Source organism: Tribolium madens, unplaced genomic scaffold (assembly GCF_015345945.1).
Source record: "Tribolium madens isolate multiple individuals breed KSU strain unplaced genomic scaffold, Tmad_KSU_1.1 Scaffold_1;HRSCAF=32;Tcas5.2_LG8, whole genome shotgun sequence".
Classification (NCBI taxonomy): Eukaryota; Metazoa; Arthropoda; class Insecta; order Coleoptera; family Tenebrionidae; genus Tribolium; species Tribolium madens.
In genome coordinates, this window is record NW_025400984.1 from 135,550 (window position 1) to 154,045 (window position 18,496).

Below are 18,496 nucleotides of genomic sequence, written 5' to 3' on the forward strand. Positions count from 1 at the left end.
CAAATTTGAGTTACACATGATTTCATTCTTATAGCAACCGGTAAAAAAATCAAATTAGTTTACAATATTCACTGCAACCCTCGTGGAATATCCAGTTATATTATCACGAGTGGAATATTTGCTTGCATTTGTTGTTGCTAAGTTGCGAAAGTAAATATCTGCTATTTTCTTGGTTAATATTTGAAAAAAGAGACTCTGAACCCTACTGATAAATTTTAAGTCAAGAAGATCCACTCTTTCATACAGAAAAAAACATTGTGAAGAGTAGCAGAAGTGCCACGACTTGTATATTATGACATTATTTCATTCGTAGTGTGTTCAGTATTTTATCGGTTTCTGTGAATTAGGTATTGTGCCGATAGTTTGAAGACATGTTCAGGTATCATACGTTCAAATATCATACGTGGTGTCAGGTATCATAGTTACATTTTGTAGTTTATACCAACAGAAATCTCGTTAAATGAGTTTAAACAACAATTGGCAGTTTACTTCAATGGGTTCAGTGATGTGAGATTTCAATAGTACCGTCTCGTTCACAAACCTCAAAATAACAAACCATGAATCAGAAAAAAATTATTTGAAGAATGAAAAACTAATACTAGAAACAGACACACCTAGCAATAGGATTATGTCTTTATCTCATATTTGCATTAATACAATGATTTGACAACACTGTAACCCGAAACACAGACAATTGTAGTATAATTAAACCTTTTGGTGCCGATTTTAGGCGCTTTACTGACGATTTTATGACACTTTAGTGACAATTTTGGAGAAGGCCTTTTTCACTTTTATTTACTACTGGTATCACTTGTGCATGCTTGTAAAGCAATTTTGTCAAGCAATCTTGATTTGTTTATATCATCCTCTTGTGATAAATGCAGTTTTTTTTTTATGTGATTATTTTGTCTACAGTGATTGCAACGCATATTTGAAGATTTATAAGTAGGTACGTTGAAATTTATTGTTGCGATTTTGAGAGTTGTTTATTTTTTGATGTGGCTTTGGTATTTGATGAAACTGAAGATCCAGCATTTAAAACTTTCATCATTGTTAAATTTTGTGCTTCTGTCATTAGTTAGTTTTGTTTCATGATCGAGAAGACGCGTTTTCACAAAATTAAGATTTAAATCGTCACTCAAGATGATTTGATACTTTGTCCATTTTGTCAAGTTTTGCTCCTGCAGTTATCAACTCGGAGAGACTTTTATTAAATTTAGAGAAATGTGTGGTTAACCGCGTTTCACCTTCCATTTTAAGAGTTAATAATTTTCTGCGACATGCAATTTGCGTAGCAAGACTTCTTCATTTATAGGTGAACAAAATTTGTTGTGTATAAATTTGTTTTTTTTTTGCAAAATTTAGCGAACAGTCACTGATAACTACAATTAATGTATTTTGCACTACTGCACTTTGTTCATCGTGATTTGCTGCAATGCTTTAACATGAAATTTTTAAACGATTTATTTTTCTTCGTTAAATGGTTTTATATTTCGCTTCTGATTTTTATCCATTTTCACAGTTTGTCACTTTCTATTTTATTTCGCAAATTTTAGCGCTAACTCAAGTCTCTACTTTACTTGTTCAACTATTTTTTGCCACGACTATATAAGAAAGCGACTATATTTTCCATACAGTCAATTATTCACGAAAGTTGACGATCTCGAACGAATCGCATATTTTTCTAACACACGTCTTTGTTATGAACATAAAGTAAGAAGAGGTTGTACGTTTGGCGGAGAGCCCTCGGCGCGTCTGGCAAATTGGGCGTGATTGGATGTTTGTTGGCCCAGGTGCATTGCTTTTGACTTTTATTTTCTTCATCCTGCAAAATTGACTATTTAAACCTACATCAGCTTAATACCCATCTTAATGCCCATCTGTTTGAAACAAACATACTCGTAAATGCCCATGCAGAGTCTTTTAGGAACCCTATTTGAATTTTTATTTTTTTTTGCACTATAGAACGCTTTTTTTTAGTTTGTTACCGCGTTTGTTTCGAGACCTATGATGTTGTATTTACTGGTTTCTATAATAAACAGAACAAAGTAATTTACTTACCGTTTTAGAACGGTAAGTAATTTCAAACATTAATCAGATAAAATCCACAAAACATTTATTGATAGCATAAACATTATTATAAACATTATAATCCCAACAAATTATTTCATATTAAAATTAAACGTACAACCACTACAATTTCTAATTGTAGTAATTGTAATTCCGCTGGCTTCTTTGGTAGTAGCGCTAACAGAAACTGTTGCTGAATCCAACGTAAATCCTCTGGCGTCTTCAGTAGTTTTTTTTTTCAGTAATTTTTTCACTAATTTTACAACTCTTCCTCACATCAGCTTTTAAAGATTTTATAGACATTTTCATATCGAAATCTTGATTTTTCAGGAATTAGTGATGAACAAACACCGTCGGAGTTTGAATCAAATTTTTCTTGAGAAAACTCATGAAATGTTCTAAGCTGTCAAAGGTGTATTTTTTCAAACTATCAACAAACTTTCATCTAGGCAAGCTCAACCTCAACTATTGTTAACAATAATTCATTCAATTTATAACAATTCGTGAAACACCGTTACACTTTAGGTAAAAATGAAATGACACTATTTGACTGCTATTTCTTCGAGTTCATATTGTGTCAATGATTTTTTTGAAACATTGAAATAAATATTTCTTCATTCAAACTCTTTCTGGGGGGGCCCACGAGGCCTCAAATAACTTTATATTTTGCTACAACGCCAAAACTACTAATTTTGTGAGGACATTCTATCTTGTCCTACAAGAGACATTAAATAACAAATGCCAGAAAACTGTCTTGTTAACAAGTCTAAATAAAAAAGATATGTAAAAGTGTGTAGAGACGGGGTCCAAGAAAGACCCCGCCTGGGCCTCTAAGGGTTAATTAAGTAAGTCTTGAATATTAATAAACTCCTAATTTAATAACTATCGTTCTTAGATCTGTAACAGAAACATTAAATCGTTTCATTGAAAATAATGATGTTTTTTGTCGTGGGCCGTGGGAAAAATACAGTGCGATCAAAAAGTCTGTCTATCAAGCAAGCGTAGAAATTTAAAACGTATGTCTGTGGAAGATAAAATGTCACAATGACAAATGAAAAATGTCAAAATAATTTTTATGTAAATTATTACAGGAAACCGTGGTGAACGATTTTTATGAATAAACACCAACGAAATCTCATTTTAGGATATTTTGAGACGTTTTATAAAATAATTCAATTTTTATAAAATAATTTTTTGACATCTAGATAACATACGAACTACCATGCAACATACGTCCTACTTACGCCTACTTGATAGGAAGATTTTTTGATCGCACTGTAGTGTACATAACTTGTTGGAAAGTGTCTAACGCACTCGTGGTGCTTCTGCACTCGGCTGACGTCTCGTGCATAAGACTTTTCACTTGTGCGTTAATTGTCACTTTTCGTGCTCGTTATGTAATATACTTTTTCGCGTTTGCTCTGGGTCTATAACCTATTACTATTTGCGATTTAACTGGTGAATCACTGGTGTAGTTTATAGTGCAAAATGTCAAATGCTGATAATCTACCTTGTACCTCTCCAGAAAATGCTGTAAAAGCGAAAGAGACAAGAAAGAGACAAAAGTGGTAAATGTCAAAGTAAGTGTCAAGTAAAAGTGAAAACGCCTAGGCGTAAAAGCAGTGTTTTTACTCCATGTCTGAAAAGTAAAACTTTTACCTGTGTCATTTAGTCATAAAAGTGGTCACTTTTGTGACGAGTGCGGATAAAAATCTTTTTGTTTGGATCAAGCATTTTGTATGCTAATATAAAACCTAGCAAACGTTTGAAGTACAAAGTGGTCCACAATGCATGAATCTGTTGGCAATCTTGACTCTAATTTTTAAAGCTTACCATTGGCGTGCGCTTTTTATTAACAACAATTCAACAATCTAGAGAGGTTGTACGTCAACCCTTTGTCAAGTAAAACCATATCCCGTTGTAGTGTTTCATATTATTAACAAAAATACTTTCAAATCTGTTACCAACAGACTCAGTCTTTCTGGATCACTTTGTATTTAATTAAAATGAACATAACTTACAATTATTTTAAATGTGTGCATAATAAAATTAAGCATACATATACATTTTTACCAAACATACTATTACCTTTTCCAAAAAATTGACCTGCCACATCTTTTCTCTTTACTGAAGTTTTATCGATTTAATGCCATCACCCGCCGTGTTAGTGATGTGTGATTAGTATGTTACCTACAATTAGTAGAAAAGAAATCAATTCTTGAAGACCTGAGATGCCAGGAGCTTCATTCTACATTCACCGGTAATTTTGATTAACTATAGTTTAAGGTGTTTAAACAAAATCCTTATTTTCTACACCTTAAAACTTGCAACAACTGCGCATCAACAGCATCAAAATTACTTAAATACATAATTCTTTAAATCATTGCCGTCTGGTTGCGGAGTACTACATTTTAAGAACCAACAGACATCTAGTGCACAACTTTTTAAAAGGTGTCTATAATAGGTTTTAGTGAAAATAGTTTTCGTCAACTTGCTCCGTTCGTCAATTTGCGTCACTCTCCCCTACGGAGAAAGATTTCTTGATCGCCACATTCCCTGTCGCAGTGTATTCTCGAGTCTTGAGAGTCGCACGCGAGAATTTGGGAATTTTAAGACCAACGCATGTGGACAGAGTTGTTAAAATACTTTATAATATAAATATAATGTTCGAACTAACACTTTCAATAATACTGACTTACCAACATGCGTATTATAATACGCCTAAATAACGCAGGTTCGTTTCAGTCGTAATATAATTTAATCATAGATATTTTATAATTAGACTATTACTCGGCATTTTATAATACGCCTAAAATTTTCCGTCGCATAGTAAAAACTGCATTTATTTATTCATTTACAATTTGTTCAGTCGTTTAGAAATTTGTTGTTGTGGCACATCGTATTTTGGAAAGTGTATTTCCTAAATAATATGGTTCTGGAAACGTTGTTTCATACCCTGCCAAGTCCTATTAGTAACTTTCTGAAACTCCATGAATTTCCACAACTTATCTTCTTTAATACTGTAAATCATTTTGTTTTTAACCATGTAATCCACAATTTTCTTGTCTTCTTCCATCGTACATAAATTCATTTTGCAGACTTCGTTACTTGATAATGCTATCTCAATAAAGTACCAGTTTCACAATAATTTAAACTAAAATAAATAAAGTTAATTAGAGCTAATGTGATTGCATAAATAAATTAAAACTTTACCGTAGAAAAATTCAATGTAACTGCTTCTAGTTGTAACTTTGTTTGTAACTTTGTTGCCAACATCAAACGTTACAGGTTGGTTGGTTGACTAGGCGTTTATAAAACGACTGAATTTGTAATTAACCTACGACATACTCGTACGAGTATGCATGTTCCGGTTATAATGAATTGTGGAACCGAATCTTATTGGCGCTGGAGAAAATACGAAAAAAGAATTCTGAAGCGTTTGAAAATGTTATAGAACGTCACACGAACCCGTTTGTGGTATATAGTGATGTTTGCCGATTTGAGCTTTTATTATAATAATTTAAGTAGGAACTTTACCTTTAATTAAAAATAAATTAACATTTGTTATCGAAACTATTGTACACTTTAATTTTTAAAGGAAACCACTGGAGTACGCTTTTGATTTTAAGAACAATTCAACAATCTTGTGTACGTCATGAATTTCTGAAGCAAAACGATATCCGATTGCAATGTTACAAATTATTAACAAAAATACATTCAAATCTGTTGCCAACATTTAAACAAACCTAAATGATCACGCTGTATTATTGTTTGATGCACTGTCAGATGTGACAGTTTTCTTTTTTCGCAAATCGACTATTTGATGCAACAGAACAGTGATAATAAATAATACGTGTTTACTCATTGATGGTTTTTAAAGTCCTCTAGTTCTTGACAGCATTATAAAAGGAAAATTGCAAATGCAGAATAATATTTTTCTGAATCCTGTGAGGTCGCAGTGCAACGATGGCAATAGATTTACATTCAGTCTGAATAGTATTTTGTGGTTTTGAAGAAATTTCACACTAACAAATTTCCGCAACCAGGACTTGATATAGCTTCATTCTTGTGGAAAAAAAACCGCTTTACATCACCTGGTTTCATCTACAGCAGTGACAAAACTCACAAATGTCGCATAGTTGTTTATTAATGGTGGGATTTTTTAACCCAACACAGTTCATACACGGAATTTAAGATGTTTACGAGAAAGATTTGTAATCGATTAAACTTATATAACTAATATCTTGCGAAACGGATATTTGAAGCGAAGCGCTTGTTGAATGCCTAAATAATAAATGAACTTAACGACTACTTGCCGGGGACCGGTTTTGAAGGTCTACAGTATTCAATTTGTAGCGTAAAGAAAACATCAGTTTATGTATGATTTTGTTAACTGCAGTAGTATTCACTAATCCCACTTAGTTTACTTCCGGTAATCATACCAAAAACCAGAAGTTCAAATGAAGCCGCAGCATTGAAGAATGTACAATATGCTTCAGAATTAATGACACAAACTTGTTTTTTTCAGGCATTAGGAACCGATGGACAAGGAGATGTGGAAACTGATAAAACCTTCGCACATCAATAATTTCGAAGAAAAATAGTTACTTACTGCACTTGACTTTACCGAGTGTCGGATCACAAACTCGAACATAGGGAAATAATGTTGAAACAATTTTTAAGTATTTTGCCAATTTTTTTGATAATAACAGGTATCTAAGTAATCAAGAATCTAATTGGTTTTTATTAAAAACAAAAAAAGTATTAAGTAATAAAGAGAATCAAATACGTTGACCATAGACGCCCTTTCTGCACTGGAGTAATTATTCATTTTTAATTAACTCCAAATAAATTGTAAAAAAACATTGACGTGTTTGACAAAGTACAACATACTTATTTCACGTAGGTACTGATTTTGAAAAATTCTATTTTAAAGTAAAAATACCATATTTTTTTGATTTCTTGAATCATTTGAAGCGAAAGTAACTTTACCAAAATCTTTATAAAATATACCAGGACTGGATATAAAATATACATGCAGGGTTATTCATAAATTTGAAGCAATATTTGAACCTCAAAAATGACCTATAAAATGATGTTAATTTAAATAATAACTCGTGTCCTATCTCTACTGATAAGAATTTTACAGCCCTCGGAATGTGGGTATGGAAATTTGATTTTTTTGTAATAACTTTGGAACTATTTGACCAAATATTATAAAATTTGGAACATTTCCCTGTGACAACATACCCTTTGAACTGGTAATCACGAAAACCGGATACATCCACTCAATTTCCGGTTCCAGCAGTTGCTGGTCACATTTTCTGTGTTTTTCCATTTTTTGGCTCTCTTAACACCAATTTTTTATTGCCCAAATCGATAGAGTAATCAATTTCGATTAAAAAACGCATAACCTTTAATACCCCTAAAATGGACCGTTTCAAAGATATTTTAATTTAAACTGAGGACTGCACAACGCTGAAATCACAAAATAGGGATTTTGAATAAGTGGTATCCACGGCAACCAATGACCATGGTCACATAAATCCCTGCCAGACATCTGTTAACTTTGACGATAAATTTTTGTGATTTTTTTGTGAATTAAATGCTACGAGATCCATTTGGATTTATTCTAAGTTATGTTTGGAATCTGAGGTAAACTCTTTTATTAAATATTTTCGATTAATTGTCTAATAATCGTCCAATGTCAAAGTTGACAGATGCCTGACAGCCATTAGTGAGACTATGGTCATTTGTTACCGTGGATATCATCCATTCAAAATCCCTACTTTTTAGTTTCAGCGTTGTGCAGTCCTCAGTTTAAATTAAAATATCTTTGAAACGGTCCATTTTAGGGGTATCAAAGGTTATGCGTTTTTTAATCGAAATTGATTACTGTATCGATTTGGGCAATAAAAAATTGGTGTTAAGAGAGCCAAAAAATGGAAAAACACAGAAAATGTGACCAGCAACTGCTGGAACCGGAAATTGAGTGGATGTATCCGGTTTTCGTGATTACCAGTTTAAAGGGTATGTTGTCACAGGGAAATGTTCCAAATTTTATAATATTTGGTCAAATAGTTCCAAAGTTATTACAAAAAAATCAAATTTCCATACCCACATTCCGAGGGCTGTAAAATTCTTATCAGTAGAGATAGGACACGAGTTATTATTTAAATTAACATCATTTTATAGGTCATTTTTGAGGTTCAAATATTGCTTCATATTTATGAATAACCCTGTATAAATATAGAAATAGATCTTAAAGATTTAAATATTCCTACCAGCTACCAGACAATGAACTTAAATAAAAGAAAAATAGCTATACAGAGTGCAGTAGAACTCGCGCCCTAGAGAAAAATGTCAAATGGCGCGGCAATACGTTGCCAAAAAGTGCAGCCGAAGAAGTAACTTTTGCTTGCATAAGAAAGTTGCGAGACTCTTAATTCCACCAATCCCAGAAGTGCACCTCAGGGTGTGATTAAAAAACTATATAGTAGTATTCTTTTAATTTTTATCCATTATCGTAACACAATCCCATGCGCTACGAGTTTCGTTTTTGTTGTTACCATCGCCGTCTCGATAGAAATAATCCTTTTCTCGCCTGGGCATTTTTTGAGTTCAACTGATTCCCGTTGGCGCTTTAATCTGGGGAAATTTTTTGACACATCCAGTTTTTTAGCCTAAAGGGTTCAACCTCGTAATATCAATTCTCCCTGGCGTATCTAGTTTTGTTGTATCCTTCCTTCCCAGCTTTTACTAATTGCGTTATTTTTCGTTAATAATTAAAAATCATTCAATTTGTCCTTAGTAACCCCCGTAACTAAGAAAACATCGGAATCACTGCTCCAATGCGTTTTTTTACGAAATACCCAGGCGGGATATTGATACATTTTATTGAGGAGGCGGTGGTTGCAAACGGTCAAGCGGAAAATAGGAAGGACCACCAGTCGTTCTCAAACTATGGGACGCCACTTAGCTATTTGTTAATAATTTTATTTTAAATAAATTAAAAAGTCTTGTATGTTTCCAAGCGAAAAAAAAATGTTAACAGTATGTTTATTTTATTAAACATCCATTCAATAATTGTCAATTTTTCTTTCTACATTTTTTAACCTACTGAGAATCACTGTTATGTTTTGGTTGAGTGAAGTAGATGGGCGTGCTAAAGTTTGCTGTTTCTTTTGAACGACCTGAGTGCGAGAAAGACAACAGACCACTTGTGGGACAGAGAGCGGCATAACGTTTATTTTATTTGCTCCTACCTACTTACTTAAAGAGCGAGAGAGACAACAAATTTTTATGACATTCGGGTAAAACTAAAAGAATTCTTCTATATCAGTTGTTAGGTCACAAACATAATACCAATTTGTGTAAAAGTTTTAAAAATAGTTGCACTACTGTAATTTTGACACTTATTAATTTAATGTCATGTTGTTGACATAACACGCTGTTTTCGAATATTTTTCTCGCTGAAAATGCTGTGCACAAGTACCGTGCGATCAAAAAATATATAAATTAGAGTAGGCGTCGATTAAATTCTACAGTTGGCAAACTTGTCAAAGTTTCGGCTGACATTTGATGTCAAAAATCAGGACTGCCATCTGAAGGACTTTCATCACCGCCTACTCTATTTTTTTTTTTGATCGCACGGTATAATGAGACGAAATCTTGAGCTTGATGTAGAAGACTAATATAATAAATAATTATTTTTTTTATTCTTCGACACTGGCAAAATGTACGGTTTTTCTCCCATGTAAAGAAGTTTTAACAGATTTAAAGCAATTTTAAGCCTTGTTGAGTCTAATTCGAAGAAAAAATGTTGTATTCAACTCGTTTTTGTTTAAATCAGTGTTGGTGTTTTTTCACTTGATGTAGAAGTACTTGCCATAACATTCTTAGATCCTATCATTTGTGGTATTGTACCCTGAATTTTCTTGGCAATATTATTTTTTTCATAAATGAACTCTTCAATGTATCCTTCAGCTACCGTATTGAACGCCATCCTCCATGTCTTGTTAGGGCCGTAATATCACCATCCCCATTAGCTAAAAGGCAAGAATTCTTATTAAGAGTGCTACCTATAACAAGAGAATTAAATAAGGAATTTGATAAATTGTCACACATTTTTTTTTAATAATGGGTTGCATGAACAATTCTTAATCCATTGTCTCTTAGAAAATAAAAAGTGAAATCGCTATACCAAAGCGTTTCATAAATGTGAGGACTTAAACAGGATTCCTTTTTTTCTAACCATCCGATATATCACCCACCTACCAAAGCAGCTGCAGATATTATTTTATAATAATTTAGATACAGGGTGTTCCATTTTTATTGTTACAAATTTAAACAGGTGATAGGATATTCAATTCTAAGACAAAAGTTTCCTATAAACATGTATCGAAAAATGCTTGGTAAGAGAGCTACACTCCCTGAAAGGGGGCTAATAGGTTTTTGCTAATATTTCAGAAACCATTTAAGATAAAAACACAAAATTTGGTACAGATGATAACCTTTATACACCTAAACGAATTCAAACATCAAATGTCGAAATTTTTAATCAGGGGCGTCCGAAACTGGTGGGGTTTAGGGTAAAAAAATACCCTATCTATTTTGGCTTTAGTTTCTTTAGTTATGCATTGACAGGCAAATTCATTTAATTAATGTTATTATTGTTACTGTAATGTAATGTTAATTAGTTGAGGTTGATTAAAAAATATGAATTGCTTTTATTATTCTGTAAATTCTGATTTATTTGAATGTTGTATTGGTGTGTAACATAAATTTTAAATTAATTTTATTCAAAAACAATAAGTCGTATCGACACAAGAGAGACTTTTCTGTGATAAACTATCGAATTTAAGATTTTGTTGCTGAAAGTACCGAGAAACTAAAGCCAAACTAAACAGGGTATTTTTTTACCTTAAAAACTCCCCCAGTTTCGTACGCCCCTGATTAAAAATTTCGACATTTGATGTTTGACTTCGTTTAGGTGTATAAAGGTTATCTTCTGTACCACATTTTGTAATTGTATCTTAAATGGTTTCTGAAATATTAGCAAAAACATATTAGCCCCTTTCCAGGGGGTGTAGCTTCCTTACCAAGCATTTTTCGATACATGTTTATAGGAAACTTTTGTCTTAGAATTGAATATCCTATCACCTGTTTAAATTTGTAACAATAAAAACGGAACACCCTGTTAATTTTATATCAGAGTTTTTGAATAACCTCGGCTACGCTTACGCTTCGCGTCGGCCATTCAAAAACATCTCGCACCTAATAGTAAGCTTTCGTAGCTTGTAATGTAAATAAATATTTTAGGTTTGATCTGTAGTTGTCGGCCTTCTTGCGCACAGTCATTAAACCCTACAGACCCACCATAAAAACGACGCATCTATTTCTAATAAAACAATATACCAAAGTGATCCACAATTACTGAATATGTTGGCAATCCTGACCCTAATTTCTAAAGCTTACTTCAGTGCGATCAAAAAAAAAGTCTTTTATCAAGTAGTCGTCCTAGTTGAGGACGTATGTTGCATGACAGTTCGTATGTTATCTAGATGTCAAAAAAATATTTTATAAAAATTAAAACATTAAGCTAATTAAATTGAATTATTCTATGAAACGTCTCAAAATATCCTAAAATAAGATTTTGTTGGTGTTGTTTATCCATAAAAATCGTGAACCACGGTTTCCTGTTATAATTTACATAAAAATTATTTTGACATTTCTCATTTGTCATTGTGACATTTTATCTTCCACAGACATACGTTCTAAATTTCTACGCTTGCTTGATAGACAGACTTTTTGATCCCAGAAGGGCAACTCAAGGTGTGGTTGAAAAATTATATCCGTTGCTAGGTTACGAAAATAATACCAATTTGCCCAGAATTTTAAAAAATAGCTGGTCTATTGTAATTTTGCGTTTGACATTTATCGTAATGTGGGTGACATAACATGCGAGTTTCCAGTATTTTTCTCGCTGAAGAGGTTGTACACGAGTATAATGAGACAGAATCTCCTTAATTATTATTAATAATTATGAAAAAATATTTTGAAACCTTCTGGAAATTCCTGATGAACCGACTTCTCTAAAACTTCTTCACAGGTATTGTTCTTTCTTAACTTTTTCTTCGATCTGATACACATTAACAAACCGATAAATGAATTTTAGAGCTTGAAAACTAATGCATTGTCCTTTTGAAATAAAGAAGCAAGTGGGAGTGACAGACCAGAAAAACATGAAGAAGTACGCATGTTTCTTTATTTACTTTAATGCAAAATTAACAGAAAAATGTACATTTTAGAAAGGGAGTTACGTTAGGCAAAAATGCCTAAATACGAGAGTAGAATTTTAATATTAAAATTTGTAACCTGTGTTATTTAAACACAATTTCTTATAAAAATTACATCTTTCTGTTAATTTTGCGTTAAAGTAGATAAAGAAACTTGCGTACTTCTTCATGTTTTTCTGGTCTCTCACTCTCAGTTGCTTCTTAAAAATAATGCACTAGTTTTCAAGCTCTAAAATTAATTTATGGGTTTGTTAATCTGTATCAGATCGAAGAAAAACTTGAGAAGGAACAATATCTCTGAAGAAGTTTTAGAGAATTCGGTTCATCAGGAATTTCCAGAATGTTTCAAAATAATTTTTGATAATTGTTGATAATAATTAACAATTCTGTCTCATTATACTCGTGTACAACCTCTTCAGCGAGAAAAATACTGGAAACTAGCAGGTTATGTAACCCACATCACGAAAATTAATAAATGTCAAACTCAAAATTACAGTGGACCAGCTCTTTTTTAAAATTCTGGGCAAATTGGTGTTATTTTCGTAACCTAGCAACGGATATAATTTTTCAATTACAGCTTGAGGTGCCGTAATAACTTTCTTATGCAAGCAAAAATTACTTCTTCGGGTGCACTTTTTGGCGACCTATTGCCCCCGGCATTTGGCATTTTTCTCTAGGGCGCGAGTTCTGGCGCACCCTGTATAGGCTGTTGTATGACATTTTTGAAAAGCGCTTGTTATGAGCTTTCCAACGAGCTTTCCACAAGTAGGGTCGTGCCATTTAAAATTTTCAACTTGGGGTGACTGGGGCTTCAAGGGTGGGTGGAGGGCTGTTACTTACTATGTCATTTTGGTTCCCCCTAGGAACCATCGAAACGGTTTTGAGTGAGAACTTTTTCAGTTCTAAAATTGACACCCTATATATTATATAGAATTATTTTTTAATATCGAAAGAACATGCCTTTATACAAAAGATCGGTTAGTATTACCACCTGTTTAAATTTGTAAACCGTTTCGTCTTTAAAAGAAATAGTCTTCGTTTTATGCATGTGGGGTCTCCTATATTTTATAAAATGTTAACCCATCTATAATTTTAATATTGTATGAACTGCCATTTGAGCACATGTACCATGTGAAATACTTTTGTTGATAATATCGGTAATTTAGGAGTAGTGGAATTTCGCCTTTGGGTAATTACAAGGGTTCACCTGTGCTACTTATTTAGCACGTGAATATTTTATCTCACCGTCGTCGTCATTAATATACATACAAGGTATTCCATAAAAATGAAGCAATATTTGAACCTCAAAAATGACCTATATAATGATGTTAATTTAAATAACAACTGGTGTCGTGTCCTATTTATACTGATAAGAATTTTACAGTCCTCGGAATTTGGGTATGGCAATTTGTTGGTGTTTTTTTTTGTAATAACAGTTTGAGCAGATATTATAAAATTTAGAACAGTTACTTGCAGGAACATACCCTTCAAATTGGTAATCACGAAAACCGGATGCATCTACTCAATTTTCGATTTTTCTGTTTTTTTTTTTCAGTTTTTGTGCTTACTTTAATTTTTTATTGCTTACATCGATAGAGTAATCAATTTCAAATAAAAAACGCATGTATTACCCTATATATTATATCACTAAAGTAGACCGTTTCAAAGGTATTTTAATTTAACGTGAAGACTGCACAACGCTGAAAGCAAAAAGTATTAAGTTTGAATTAATGATATTCACGGCAACGAATGATCATGGTCGCACAACTCGCTGTCAGGCATTTTTCAACTTTGAAATTGAACGCAGATAGACATATAACATAACCAACAACTTTTTTTTATATTTTTAATAAAAGAAAGAAATCTAATTTATCGGAATGAAGTAGGAGAACTGAACAACTTCCCTGACGTTTGTCTTTTGTTTGTAATTTTTTTATTCTAATTTTTTTTGTCATAATTATGTATATTTTGTAATCAAACAATTGCAAATAAATTATTATTACTAAAAAAAGATAAAAAAGTAATCTAGAATAAATCCAAATGGATCTCGAATCATTTAATTTATAAATAATTTACCAGTTTAAAGGTATATTCTCGCAAGCAACTGTTCAAAATTTTATATTTGGTCAAATAATGGTTCCGGAGTTATTACAAAAAAAATTCCATACCCAAGTTCCGAGGGCTGTAAAATTCTTATCAATAAAGATAGCACACGAGTTATTATTTAAATTAACATCATTTTATAGGTCATTTTTGAGGTTTAAATATTGCTTTATATTTTGTGGAATAGTCTGTATAGTAAGCATATTTAGTAAGACTAGTATAAAAGTACCGTGCGATCTAAAAAAAAAATTAGAGTAGGCGGTGATTAAAGTTCCTCAGATGACAATCCTGATTTTTGACATCAAATGTCAGCGGAAACTTTGACGTTTTGCGTTTCATTCCTTTTGAGTGAAACAATGTTCACTTTAGAGCAGAAAATTTTTATTGCTCTACAAGACGAAAACGGTGAATGATCATTTTCTTTTTCAGTTTGTGGGGAAAATTTTCAGCCCAGATTTCCAGCCAATGTGTTGCCAACTGTAGAATTTAGTCGACGCCTACTCTAATTTTTTTTTTTTGATCGCACGGTATATCTTTGTTTATCTCTACTCGTATTACTTTTAGATGCAATGACTTTTGCTCATTGTGATTAAAGTAGTTACTTTAAAAAGTTCTTGTGATACAAATTGACCAATTAATTATAATATGAAAAGGTTAAGATATCAATTACTTGACTTAATTAGCCTGTTCGTATTCGTTTACATAAAAATCCAAAAGTGAGTAAGAAGTAAGAAAGAGAATTGCATGTGAAGCTTTATATTTTCGATCAATTTAAAATTTGCTCGATAATTATTATTACAAGCAAGAATTGAAAACTTCAATTACAGTTTGATTCGGTGATAAAAATCTGTAACAATTGTGCTTTTAACGTAAACTGACAGACTGTAACCGCTCTTTTTATTAAATTTTCAGAATAATGTGACAAAAATGAATAAAACCTACGATAATAAGTGCTAAACTTTTCAACTGAAGTAATTTTTGGGGTTATATTTCTATGTAGATTTTTTTTGAGACCTTTTGCAAAATGTTGATTTTTTTGCCAAAAGGTTGTAAGTTTTTTCTTAGACAACTCAACAAATCTTTGTTTAACATTAGATTGTTGCTTCATTTTAGATTCACTCTTTTCCACTGCTGGGTACACCTTTGGAGCACCAACCCCTCCTCCAGGATCTCCATATTCGCCTGTACCTGTAACGCAACTTGAATTGCTGACCAAAGGTTTCAATTCAAACATCATCATCCAGCAACCTGATTACCCAATCAGTCCAAAGAAATTGCAAGACAAACGGTGTGATGAAAAATGTTGCAGTTTAAAACTTCAAAAACCCTGCGATTGTCGAAGTGGTTCTCCCCTTAAAAAGTTTCCTGAAAGTGCTAACGGGTGTTCGCGAACGAATCCTATAGACTGGAGTGGTGTTAACGTGAAAAAAGAACCAGGATCGACTCCTTGTCAAGTCGCTGAAATAACAACTAGTGTTTCGCCAGTGGTTAAATTAGAAGTGACGTCACCAAAAAATACGAATGAAAGACACCAAAATATTGTTTCGAATTCCAGCATTAATGGTACCGGTAAGTTAAGTTAAAAATTTTTGCTAGCTGACATTTTGTTATATTTTGAAACTAAAAAGATGAATATGAAAAGAATACTTAATATACTATATTTCGTTTTCAGTTCAGTATTTAATTAAAAATTTGTAATAATGAATAAAAAAGCATAATGTAAGAAGAAATAATAGTCTAAGAGCCTGCGGTCGCCAGACCTTCGTCATTTTATCAAAATTGAAAATTTGTCAGCGCATACTACCAACACTGGTATAGGAACAATGGCCAAGTATGAAGTTTGGGTCATCGTGGTTTTGGGACATAACAGGTAGCAAAGAAGTCAAAAAATACCAACTTAAATTTATCAAATAAAAAAGCATAATTTTTTATATTTTTTTCGGAATAATATTAGAAATCACCTCATCCATTGCCAGGCACTTAATATCGTGGCAACCCTTTGTCATACACCCTTAAACTTTAATAAATTGTAACTGTACTTACGTTATAGTATAAAAACTGAATTTTATACATGTTACTTAGATAACCATCTCAGCAGCCAGACAGTTTCGACAGTTCTAAGTGCTGTTTATAAAATAAAGTTGATTCAGTTTTGACAAAGTATCATCATGGGAAGCCTACAGCTACCTTATATGTTTGTCTGGCCGAGGGTTAGAACTGTCAAAACTGTCTGGGCACAGAGAAAACATCTTCTAATAGTTACCAAAGTAACATGTCTAAAATTCAGCTTTTACACTATAACGTAAGTACAGTTGCAATTTATTAAAGTTTAAGGGTTTCTGACAAGGGGTTGCCACGATATTAAGTGTCTGGCAATGGATAAGGTGATTTCTAAAATTGTTCCGAAGAAAATATAACAAAATTACGGTTTTTTATTCAATAAATTTAAGTAGGTATTTTTTACTTCTTTGCTACCTGTTACCTCCCAAAGCCACGATGACTCAAACTTCATACTTGCTCATGGTTCCTTCTTGTGTTGGTAGTATGCACTGACAAATTTTCAACTTTTAAAAAATGACGGAAGTCTGGCGACCGCGGGCTTTTTCTCTATAAATAAATCTCAAATATGCTTGAAACTAATTTTCGTCGTTTTCCAGTTGTAATGAAACTTCCTCACACATGAGTGTATAACACAAGGCGACAAAAAAAAGTCATGTCGTGACAACTTGACAAATTTTATATCAATTTGTTTGTCTTAGTGAGACAAATCAAATGCACAAAAAAAAATTTAAAAAGTCCACACACTTTGAACAAAATAATTTTTTTCTAATTTAAATTAATTTAAAATACTTTAACTTTAAAAAAGCATTACTCAATAACTATTAGACCGATTTCCTTCAAATAAAGACCATTCTAAAGGGATGAACTTGCCCTTTAGAATTATGTGCAATTTGAAATTGAATATTGGCAAACTTTTCTTCAAACAGTGTTCGAAGAAGTTCGAAGTAAATCGAAGTAATCTAAGAAACACCCTACGACTAATTTTTTTTCTTCGTCACCATCGTGTAGAGCATCTCTTTATTAGTTGTAATCCAAATTTTCAAAAAAATAAACCGAGCAGTTTTCAAGATATGATTTTTTAAAGTTATGGTTTGCTAATCAAGCATTGCTCCATATAGGAGTAATGCATGTTAATCTTACTTAAAATTGCATTTTTATAAAAGTATTTGTTTTACGACTCTTCTTTTGCTTAAAAATGGTCAATTGCACCTTCTTTGTTCTAATTACAATAAACAAAAACTGTTTGTTTCCTTAAAACAAATAAAAAGTACCTGCGTACTAATTAAAGCAAATAAAGAGTTTTTTTTGTTCTAAAAATGATCACTGATCATTGAGCAAAAAGGATCTAGAAGTTTGAAGCAATAGCTTTAAATATAAGAACAAATCTTTTTCAAATCAAATCACTTTCCATTCAGATTTCGACTTGTTCACTTTGTTCTAGCTTTCTGAATTAACTTCAAAAAATCATATCTTAAAAACTACTCGGTATATTGTTTTAAAAATTTGGATTCTTACTACCAAAGAGATTCTCTACACGATGATGACGAAGAAAAAAAATTAGTCGTAGGGTGTTTCTTAGATTACTTCGATTTACTTCGAACTTCTTCGAACACTGTTTGAAGAAAGATTTGCCAATATTCAATTTCAAATTGCACATAATTCTAAAGGGCAAGTTCATCCCTTTAGAATGGTCTTTATTTGAAGGAAATCGGCCTAATAGTTATTGAGTAATGATTTTTTAAAGTTAAAGTATTTTAAATTCATTTAAATTATAAAAAAATTATTTAGTTCAAAGTGGACTTTTTGAAATTTTTTAGTGCATTTGATTTGTCGAACTGAGACGAACAAAATGATATAAAATTTGTCAAGTTGTCACGACATGACTTTTTTTGTCGCCTTGTGTAATCCGTTAATTGTAGGTCTAATAATATTTTGAACGGTGAACTAAAAATATGTATAAAAAT

The 18,496-nt window shown here is 32.2% G+C and overlaps 1 protein-coding gene across 3 annotated transcripts in view; it reads left to right on the top strand.

The window, feature by feature from the left end:
- The window catches only part of LOC123004453 (protein winged eye), a 106,421-nt gene that overhangs the window by 43,079 nt on the left and 44,846 nt on the right, over positions 1 to 18,496 (top strand). For 2 of the 3 annotated variants that reach the window (XM_044397737.1, XM_044397738.1), the window contains exon 4: positions 15,585 to 16,040. In XM_044397737.1, coding sequence (XP_044253672.1) covers positions 15,585 to 16,040 — 456 coding nt within the window. Of the gene's footprint in view, positions 1 to 6,718; positions 6,753 to 15,584; positions 16,041 to 18,496 lie in introns of those variants that run through there. The other variant, XM_044397739.1, reaches the window with a different exon arrangement.